The following is a 10998-nucleotide window of genomic DNA, read 5'->3' as shown; positions in this document are numbered from 1 at the left end:
AAAAAAAAGCCCGAATAATAGCACTTCACCTTCATTTTACAGTTCTGCTAAAATTTGGTATTTTTAGCATCATAGTGAGCAAAGTTATATTTTTAGATTATAGTTACCAAATTTAAAGGGTAGCTGAAAGAAATGAACTGCGTCTTTAAATTAGGGTGGCTTGATCCCTCTCCTCTTGAAGAAAACTTGTTTACTTAGAATAAAAAGAACATAAGCTCCAGGGGTTACCTTAAATGGAGTGATTTAGTGAATGCTGAGTGGATATCTCATTTGAGACCAGTGGGTCTTAATCTTCCTAATGCTGTGACCCTTTAATATAGTTCCTTATGTGGTGATGACCCCTGAGTTATTTTAATTGCTACTTTATAACTGTAATTTTGCTACTGTGATGAATCACAATGTAAATAATTTTGGAGACAGAGGGTTGGCAAAGACCCACAGGTTGAAACCACTGCCTTAGCATAACAGAAAGAGTAGTGTCTTCCCAAGTTTAGTATTTAAAGGGGCGGAGGGTAACTGCAGAATTGCCAGGAGCAGGAAGATGTGACACCCTGGGCACTTGGCTATTTGCCACCCCTCTCTCTCAACTGAAGAACAGAAAGAAATCCTTCCAGAAGTTCTATGATGCCACATCAAGGCTTCCAGTTTCCAAAAGAAACCTCTTGCATATGGTCCTGTCTCCTCTGGTATCTTAAAACAAAGATTGGAGAGGCTAGCTCTCAAATGGATACACACACACACACACACATACAGCACACACAAAAGAAAAAAAAAAACTATCTCTATATTCCTTTCCCATATAGAACCCCTGTGATGACAAACGCCACAGAGACATTTGGTCTAAAGAAAAAACCTGCGACCGTTTACCAAAATTCTTGGTAATAGGACCCCAGAAAACTGGTGAGAACTTTTAATATTATTATTAAATAATGTAAAATAACTAGGGGGTCAGTCCTTGTTGCAGTGGGACCTGGAGCCTCCTGTAAAGCTAATGAAGGAGCTGCAGACATTTCTGATGCAACCTTGTTCAGCTGAATACTAAGGGCTTTGTGGGGCTTTGTTTTAAAAGGAAATGGGAGAAATGTCAGTTGAAAGACACAGCAGTCAATTTGCTGCATGTCCTTTTTTTTTCTTTCCCCAGAGATCTTTCTCCAGAAGTGTAGCTAACATTCCTAAAATTAAAACAAATTTTGTGTTTAGAAAGTGATTGACAGGATTGCTCAAATGACAAGTAAGACATTTGTAAGTACCTGGTCTTTATAAGAAATCTTTTCCAAATTGTCTACTTTCCAGATACACTTTACTTTTCTTGCAGAGGTGACTTTTAAAAAAAAAAAAAAATCTAAAAGATGTTTGACAAGCAGAATTCCTAGACATAAACAAAACTTTCTGCTATCAAGGTGTTTATTCGTACCCAGGAGGCATCCGTTGCACACTTTCTTAAATTGGCATGCAGTTCCTCCTTCCACGAAATTCTCGTTTCTGTAAAGCTCTGTATTAAAGAGAAGCCCAGTGGAAGTTTTAATGCCAAACATTTGAGCTGTGCTTTGCGTGATAAATGACTCGGGGCCCTTGGATTCTGGCTTCATAGGAAACAGCCACAGAAACTGTACCGAGCGGTAATCCCCTTCCTTGGCTCCGAAGATAACTGAGCGTTCTCGGCAAGGTTTGCAAGCTCAGATGCTTCATTATTTTTAATGCTGTTTGCAAATAGTCAGAGAGCATGGTGTAAGGATGGGAGACGTTCCTTCCCTTGTGTGTTCTTTTGCCGATATCTACTGAAAGTCTAAAGATGGTTAGGAAAACATCGCAAGTGAGATATCCTCAGCTGCTCTCTCTGCTATCACATAACCACCCTTGCCGTTGCTCACCACCCCTGTCTGATAACCACCCTCGCCATTTCTCATCACCCCTGTCTGAATCTTGGAATAGTCACTTTGCATCTGAGCTCTGCAGGATAAGTTGCTTCTCCTACCACACTGGATACGGACACTGTACCATCATGCTTAGACCGCAGAAGTATTATTACTGAGCATGCTAAATTCTGCTGGGTTTTCAAATATTCCTGTTACTATTTGGATGTGACATTTGTCTTCGGCATAAAATCTTTATAGAAAATTATTGTTTTATGGATATTAATTTTCCCAGGTTTGGAGGGATTTTTTTTTTTAGGTATAATTTACAGGATTCAATAAAATGTATCCATTCTAAATACAGAATTAGGCAAATATTACCTAGCTGTGTTTGGGTAGTATTTCCACATAGAATAACTTAAGAACCTTTATGAGACCCTGGTAGTCAGTCTTTTCTTCCCTAATAAACAGACCAGGGAGCTAAGACACGGAGTTCCCAGAACTAGTAATACTGAAACTGCAACAAAATGCTTGGCCCTAGGATTTGCCTGACTCTTGATCTCTCTTACTGTGACTTTCAGTTAGGACAGCCTGTCCGTCTGTCTGTAAGTCCTGTCTCCCCCCCCCACACACACACACACACACTTCTGTAAATGTAAATACTCTTTCACTCTTCTCCTTGTTAATTTAAAAAAAAAAAAAAAGACAATCAATATAGCAGAAGTATAGATGTCACAGAGCTTTGTAGAAACACAAATTCCTAAGCCACGCCTTAGGCCTACTGAGTAAGACCTCTTGGATGGGTACAGATACAAATCAATCTCTGTGTGACTCGGCTACAGCCAGGGCTTGAGGATCGGGGTTGGGTCAAGGTGCTGAAGAACACTCATGCTGTCTATCACATGTCCATGCATTTCATTCCATGTGGCCATCTTGATTGTGGGTAAAGTGGTCATTGTTTGGCTTAGATATATTTTCTTGGTACACTGTGTCTTTTAATTCGTTCTTTAGACAATCTTGTTCATGACAGGTATTTTAACCACTTTTATATTGTACAGATATTGTATATTAAGAGAAAATTTAAAGAAATAAAGTAATAAGTAAATAAGTAATAAGAAAATACCAAATTTCACACAAATTGACAGCATGGTATCATTGCTGACAAAATGAGAATGGTACTTTCTGCACCTGAGATTGTTCTTCTAACTTTTGACCTGAAATAACAACAGTTAGATCATGAGTTTGTAGAAACTATGAGGACACTTATCCTAGGAATATTGAATGTATAGACAAGAGATACCTTTTTGTGATGATATTACATACACAGTCACAGTTGCAAATAAGTGTATAAATCTTGGGCAAACTGAACCCAAACTACCTTTCTTTCTCCTGCCTTTCTTTCTTAAGCCTGAGCTACATACTTATTTTCTTTGTACCTCCTGATTTATGTGAAAACACTAACTTAACTCCTTTAAAAAAAAAAAATAACTCCCAAACTATGTAAGTACCTGTGATGTGCCATTCTGTTCCCAATAAATGTAAATGTTGTGCTGTGGCACTAAAAAGAACACCACTTCTCTTCAAACTTAACAATTTAAATAGTTTTTGACCATTTGTTGTATGTAGGTACACTCAAGTTTATGCAAGCTTGTTAAAAGATTAAGTTCTTCATTAGCTTTCATGGGCCTCTGGAAGAACATTATGTCAAAGTTTATAATCATATCCAACAAGCATCAGTTTGGGTGATGAAATATATCAAATAATGATATCATTCACTTATATTTTTATTTCCTAATTTTAAAAAAAAATTGAGTTAAAGGATGTCTTTTATTTTGTTGTTTGCCTTTTATTTATTATTCTCGCATGCAATGCAGCCTGGCCACAGCCTCCATCCCTCCCCCACAGTCCCACCTCCCTCTACCCCAGATGCACAGCTGTTCTCTTTCCCTCCAGCAAAGAACAGGCTTCAGGGTGATATCAACAGAAGATGGCACAACCCGTTACAATAAGAACAGGCAGAAGCCCTCGTGTCAGGGCTGCCCAGCATGAGAACAAGAGTCCCAGAGCAGGCAAACGAGTCACTCCTGCCCTTAGGAATCCTCCAAGAGCACCAAGCTCAACAACCACAGCATGGATGTGAAGGATACAGGATGTCTTTTCGCATCACAGAGAATCTGGGAAATAGATGAGGCAGATGGGTGGGTTTTTTTTTCTTTCTTTCTTTAAGAAAACTGCAATAAAGAGAAGCTTACAACCAAAGTCACAGATGACACCAGTGACTAAGCTAACCTCAGAAGTCCATTTTCCCAACATTGGTCCTCACTCACCTCTCATCCCCCTGCCTCTGCTGGGAGAATGTGCCTCCCATCTCCTGCAGTTTATCCGTTTGCTTTGGTGGGAGTACACTGAAAGAATCGTCCGTTATAGTATTGAGTTTATTAGTGACTGAAATGCTAACAGTAAGAAACTGTCTTTTCCACTGGTTGATTTCTGATCTCTGCTGTCATTTCAGGTACCACTGCCTTGTGTCTGTTCCTGATTATGCATCCTTCCATCCTTAGTAACTCCCCCAGCCCAAAATCCTTTGAGGAGGTACAGTTCTTTAATAGAAATAACTACCACAGGGGGATTGATTGGTAAGATGGGTTATTAGTATAAATCTAAAAGTATATGTACCATGCACAGTATAAACTTAGTGCTAATATTTAGAAACACCAAAATTTGTGACTACAGATAAAAATTCATGCTACACATATTACAAATTGACTAACCAGCATAAAAAAAAAAAAAAGCACAAAAGTCATTCATACCAAGGCTTTCCAGTTAATGGGAGGGCTTCTTGCTTTGGGAGACCCACATGTCAGTTGATGTTAATCATCCTTAAAGGTAATTGCAGATGTGCATTCAGAAAAAATAGTGTAAGCCCTGGTAATGTTACTCTGCCCTTGTGCACTTTTCATGGAGTGATGCTATGGTCTGAATACATCATTCTCTATCATGTTTTGATGAAATGGGCAAAAAGTAACTAGAAATGGAAATGGGTGTATATTTCATGAATTATGAAAGCTATAAAACAATTTAAAGTTATAAATAAAAGACTATTTTTTACCTTTGAGTTAAAATTAAGGTTAAGTATTGGAAGAAAAATGGTTAAAATCAGAAGAAATGATACAGATTTTATATATGTGTGTGTGTATATATATAAATGTAATATTATATAACGTAAAAATAAAGCCTTTGTGGTCAGGCTTATTGCATAATGTCAATTTTCTAAAGATTAACTATGCCAAGAGGTCCCTGTGGTTAATCTGTAGGAAGACTAATGGGTGAGTATCTCATGAGCATCTATAGAAGTTGCATTCTAATTATCCTATTGTTCACAGCCAATTCTTCTACACAGTGTTGGGTATTATTAACTAACTGTGCGGTGTTAAATAAACTAGAAATTACTTCAACCTCAGTCACCAAGCAGAACAGAACATCAACATTGGGACAAAATGGGGTCGGGGGGGAAACTTCCTTAGAAGTAAATCCTAGCAAAACCCTTGGCATTCCTGCAACTTTAAAATAATCAATAATCAATTTTTCATCAATTATATCAATCAAAGCCCTTTGGATCATAAATGTGTCAATACTGCAATAAAAAGCAAACTCTCTTCAAATAGTGTACAAGAAGATGACACAAATAGCTAAGCATAACTCAGTTACGGTCAGGGTTGTAGCTCGGTGGCAGCGTGATGCCCAGTGTATGCAGGGCCTGGGTTCATTCTTCGGCACCACAAAACATAAGTAAATAAGTGGAAAAGAGCCAAAAGCGTCATAGATCTGAATACAGCTTACCAAAAGTACTCCCCACATAGTTTGGATTGACAAATTACACATTATAAAAGGCAATTTATTCAAATAATAGATAATGGTAACTGTGAGTGTCATTTTATAACTATAATTACAGATTCGTTCTCAGCGGCATCAAATGTGTCCGCCGGCAGACTGCCAGGCCTCCCTGAGAAACAACGCCCCATCAGCTGTGCTTTGGGGAATTTTGATCCCACAGGGCTGAAGATCGGGTGCCTCATAGTTCAGGGACCATTTTAAAAAGCAGTCTAAGTGTATGAGTAAGGTACAGACAAATTAGGCCAAATGAAAAGTTTTGAATTCCACCTTAGACAAAGTAGTCAAAGTAGCCATTACCTTATAAATGTCTCAGGAAAACGTCTGACATAATTGTGCTTGTACACTTTATGCTTTGTGCTTTATGATTTAACGTTCTGTTTAAATGCATAGGATGTAGAGGAGAGCTAGAGTCGTGTATAGACAGCCATAGAGCCCCTGTTAACATTTGGAACTTCCACAGTTATAACCTGGCTTTGAGTACAATCCATTGAAAATGCTCAGGATCAGAGCTGGGCAAAGGTGTCTCACTGTGAAAGGTACTCGTTAGAGATGGAAAAGCGTGCATCACATGCAGACAAATCACCGAAGAAGCTAGTCAGTGTTGATGTAAATCACAAATAAATATGGAGTGCTGCAAAAAGTATACACAAAAAATATGCAAAAAGTAAATTATTTTTCTTTTACTGCTAAAGCCTTGGGCTTTTCAGAAGCCTGAAGCTTGAAGGAGCTGTATTCAAGTGTAACCCATAAAATTACTAAGTCTCTATAATATGCTTGTTGATTCTCTGGCTATCCTAAATAATCTCTAAGAAAGATCTTACCTGGTGAAGCTTCAGGTCCTGTTCTGTAAACATGGACCACAATCTCTTGCATTTACTAGTCTGCTAATCAAATATCTCTCAAGTTATCTGTGCCCTCCAACTCCTAGAGAATGTGAAAATATGAACAAACAAGATGGCAGCCATTTTCTTTGCGAATCTCTGAGCCTAGAGAAAATTGACAGCGTAGGTCCAATATCCCAGAGGATCTTCAGGGCTTTTCAAAGCCTGAACTGTTACATTGTGAAAGACAGATGGGAAAGTGGGTGTCTCTCTGTTAAAAGCTATCTGATATCAGCACCTCTGTCCTTTTTATTCATTACTTTTTGGACCATTTTTCAGGAGCAGTTTTGAGATAAGCTTGTAGCCAACAGACACTCAAGATAACCCAGACCTTAGAAGTAGTATAAGCTTCAAAATAAGGCCAAAATGTGGCGCTGCTGGAAATAGAGTGCATACCACAAGAGATAACGCATCAAACACCCCTCGAATGTTTTAATCTCTTTTCCTGTAAAAGGGGCCAAAGGACCTGTGAAACAGGGCAGTCCCTGGGACACGCGGCAAGATTCGGTTGCTCTAGCTGTCCCTATTAACTTTGCTTTGTGATAACAATTGGAGTCCTCACAGGATACCCTGGTTAATAGACAATGTCCCGTGGGCTTAGAGTCACATGAGCTTTCAGGTGAGACTAAAGCACACTATACACTGAAGCCATCATGGGAATGTTGGTGACTTCATGCTCAGGAATGATTGAACTCTGCGCATCCTAAGTGGTGGTGGCCCATGAGTTGAAGGCAGGAGGGAGCAGAGTGAGGCCATTATTATAAAATGTAACTCCTCAAAGTTAGATCTGAAACAAAAGCCTTTTCTTCTAAGTGGTTTCCCCTTTCTGCTATAGAAATACGTACTATCATGAGCTGAGGTAGCTATGCCTGGCCACTTTTGCAGGCGTGGAAGTTTAAGCAGATGTCGACATTTCTGGGCTTGAACTGCCAGGCGTTGCTGGGTACACCCTTGTGGTGATTTGGCTGTTCATTACCCTCCAGGGGACAAGGACTGAATGGGGGGAGTTTTGATGAGGTTCTATACTAAATTCTAAAGAGAAACATAGCAACATGGTATTTCAAAAGGAAACAAATAGCCCTGTCACTCTGTGCTTCTACACTCTATGATTAAATATACCAGCCAGATCCAGCAGTTGGAGTGACTGTTTTACTGTGACAACAAAAACTATCTTGTATGAATTATTTTGAATGCCTTTTAACTAAATATACATCTGTGTCCTGGTATGCGCTTTGGTCGGGGGTCTCTGTGCTGGCTTTCTGTTTAGATGCATTTTGCACAGGAGCTGAGTTTTGATTTTTTTTCTTATATCCTTGTTGCCCCACAATTTATTTCTCTGAAATTAAGCAAAAACAAAAAATAATTTGTCGGATAACCTTCTAAGAGTTTGGAACACGTGCCCTTTGCCAACCGTCATAGAGAAAGGCTTGCTTTTGAGTTTTTTAAGGGACGGATGAATGTCTTGGCCACCTTTAATGTCTTCAGTCACCACTGTATAAATGTAAGAGACTTGTTTTGAAAAAGATACTCCTTTCTAGGTACATGGATTTCTTCCCAGTTCCATCTAATGTCACCACTGACTTTCTGTTTGAGAAGAGTGCTAATTACTTTCATTCAGAGGACGCTCCTAAGAGGGCTGCTTCCCTAGTCCCGAAAGCCAAGATCATCACCATACTCATCGACCCATCAGACCGCGCGTACTCCTGGTATCAGGTAAGGAAAAAATGTGCCCAACAGAGAGAAGGAGAGTTTGTACAAGGCAGGGTCATTTCCGGCAAAACTGTAACTTCCTGTTGGAGGGCAGATTGTATTTGAATGGGTGCATCAATCCTCCATGCACATGCAATTTACATATGTGTATGCAGCTGTGTGTGTGTGTGTGTGTGTGTGTGTGTGTGTGTGTGTGTGTGTGCATTTCTTAGGAGCATATTGCCTTGTTTTTGAGATAGGATCTCTCGCTGAGAACCTCCCTTGTTAGGCCTTGCACTCTGGCCATTGAGCCCCAGGCATCTGCCTGTTTACCTCCCAAGCACTTTGACAAGCACATATCATCGCATCTGTCTTTGTATGTGAGTTCTGAAAATGAATCTCAGGTGCTTCCCTTTTCAGGGCAAGCCTCCTGAACTCTCTCCCCAGCCCTGCCCTCTCAGATGTGGATAGAAGACCTAGTAGTTAATTGATATGTCCAACAAATCAGATGGTTTATTCTTGGTTTCCCAGGAGAAACAAACACTATCAAGGGTTATTTTTTTTATTTATTTATTTGATACCTTAATAAAATGCATTTGTGCAATGAATTGCAATTGAAAATATATAACAAAATATTGCATGCTTGTGTGTATGCATGTGTATTTTAAGGTATATGTAATTTAAATCATTATTTTCTTCAAGCATATGCATAAAATACAAAGGGCTAAATAGGTTTTCCCTTTTAATCCTTGTTATATAAATTGTAAGGTCTCTGTAGCAACTCTACCCTTGCGTTTCAAAAACAGCTACAGAGGATATGCAAGGAATGTGGCTGGGTTCTGTAAAGCTGCTGGTCCCAACTACAAAGATGCTTCAGTAACTGCTTCTGCAGAAAAAGCAATGAGAAGGCAAAGCATTTACAGGACCCCTCATCCCTGAAAGCCCAGCCTGTCCAAACTGCTCTATGCCTTTCTCTCGTGTGCTTACTGTCTTCGTGTCCCTGAGATCTGCTAGAACTTGACAAAGGTTCAATCACTGTGAGATAATTTAACATTCTCTCAGGAAGTCTGTAAAATGTGCAGTGATATTTTAATCACTTAATAAAAAGCAGACAAAATTAAACATACAATTAAACAGCAAAATTGAGTTTTTCATGTCCTTACTCAGTATGAATCTTTAGATGGTTAATATTTCTCATTTCTATAATTTTGCTTTGTTTTGTATTTTGAGACAAAGAATCATGTAGCCCAAGCTGGCCTAGAACTCTTGCTATGTAGCAGAGGATAACTTTGACCTCATCTTCCTGCCTCCACCCAGCAAGTGCTGGGATGACGGGCGTGCACTACCATGTCTAGTTGATAATTTTTAAATACATCCCTAATGCTCATATTTCCTCTGTCCATCAAAAAAATTGTAATGATCTCTGCAAAGCATTGTTTGAAAAGTGATTTGAGTTAATAGATATTAGCACTGCTTTCGGCTTATTGGAGAAACAGCATATCTGAGTAAGCATAAAAACAATAAAGATGTAAATAATGCACAGACTCATTCAGTGATCAAATCTGACTTAAAAGCAAGTTAGATTGATTAACAGGGGAGTCTGAGCATTAGAGGAACCACTGGGCAGTCTTTAAAGTAGGGAATGATTTATAAGAGAAAAACAAATGAAACATTTTAATAGTACAAATAGAGCTACCTGTCAAGGGGTCATCAACAGGACCAGGCAGAAACGGAGAACGATATTCTATTTCCCTGGAAACTGTAATCTTAAGATGAATGTGGAAAGTCACGTTAACAAAAACTCATTATCTGAGACTCTGCTGGTTATCTCTATCGGAGATTAGACGTACAGTTAATTACCCGTGTTCTAAGTGGCCCACACAGTTCAGAGCCTCCTGGATGAATGCATGTTATACTGGTACTGGTATGGTTTCAGACAGTTAACTTTCTTTTTTAAGATTTATTTTTATCTTTAATTATATGTGTGTATGTCTGTGTGGGGGCATGTGCATTGAATGCAGGTGCCAAAAAGAGGCCAAAAGAGGGTGTTGGATCCCCTGGAGCTGAACTTACAAGTGGTTGTGAGTTGCCTGTCATAGGCGCTAGGAACTAATCTCAGGTCCTCTGCTGTCAGAGTTCTTTCTTTTAACCACTGGATCAACTCTCCAGCCTCCAACAGCTAACTTCTTGACCATTGTGCTATAAGAGAATAAAGTGTCCCAAAGCACTATGTTCTTTTATATTTAGCAAAAGCAGTTATACCAGGTTCACACATGGAAGGGCACATTGTGAGATATTTCAAAGATGAACTGGGAGCAGAGTCACAGGAAGGGATGGACTTTAGAGAGGCAATAATGAAAGATAATCTCCACGAGAGGGGATGAAGCCGTTGTAAAGCTAAGGTCGCAGAAATCCACGGCCTCACGTCCATCGTTTATGCCAAACCCAGAACCATCTCTGCAGCCAAAGTATACATTAAATTGCAAGTTGACATATTTCATTTTGTGCCATATACTTTTTCCAAAAATTATCTGGGGAAAACAAAAGAAATGCACCTTGATTGGCTCAAAAAAAGAAAATTGGAACTTGGTAACCACATAGCCCCCAGAAAGTGAGAATGGGGGGGGGGAGAAGGAGAAAAAGAAGAGGAAGAGGAGGGAGAAGAAGAAGAAGAAGAAGAA

The 10998-nt window shown here is 39.3% G+C and overlaps 1 protein-coding gene across 4 annotated transcripts in view; it reads left to right on the top strand.

The window, feature by feature from the left end:
- The window catches only part of Ndst3 (N-deacetylase and N-sulfotransferase 3), a 163460-nt gene that overhangs the window by 128063 nt on the left and 24399 nt on the right, over window positions 1–10998 (top strand). For 3 of the 4 annotated variants that reach the window (XM_031375364.1, XM_031375362.1, XM_031375363.1), the window contains exons 8-10: window positions 804–900; window positions 4366–4489; window positions 8167–8341. In XM_031375364.1, coding sequence (XP_031231224.1) covers window positions 804–900; window positions 4366–4489; window positions 8167–8341 — 396 coding nt within the window. The remainder of the gene's footprint in view (window positions 1–803; window positions 901–4365; window positions 4490–8166; window positions 8342–10998) is intronic. The other variant, XR_004119821.1, reaches the window with a different exon arrangement.

Source organism: Mastomys coucha, unplaced genomic scaffold (genome assembly GCF_008632895.1).
Source record: "Mastomys coucha isolate ucsf_1 unplaced genomic scaffold, UCSF_Mcou_1 pScaffold16, whole genome shotgun sequence".
NCBI lineage: Eukaryota > Metazoa > Chordata > Mammalia > Rodentia > Muridae > Mastomys > Mastomys coucha.
This window is presented reverse-complemented; position numbering and strand designations above follow the sequence as displayed.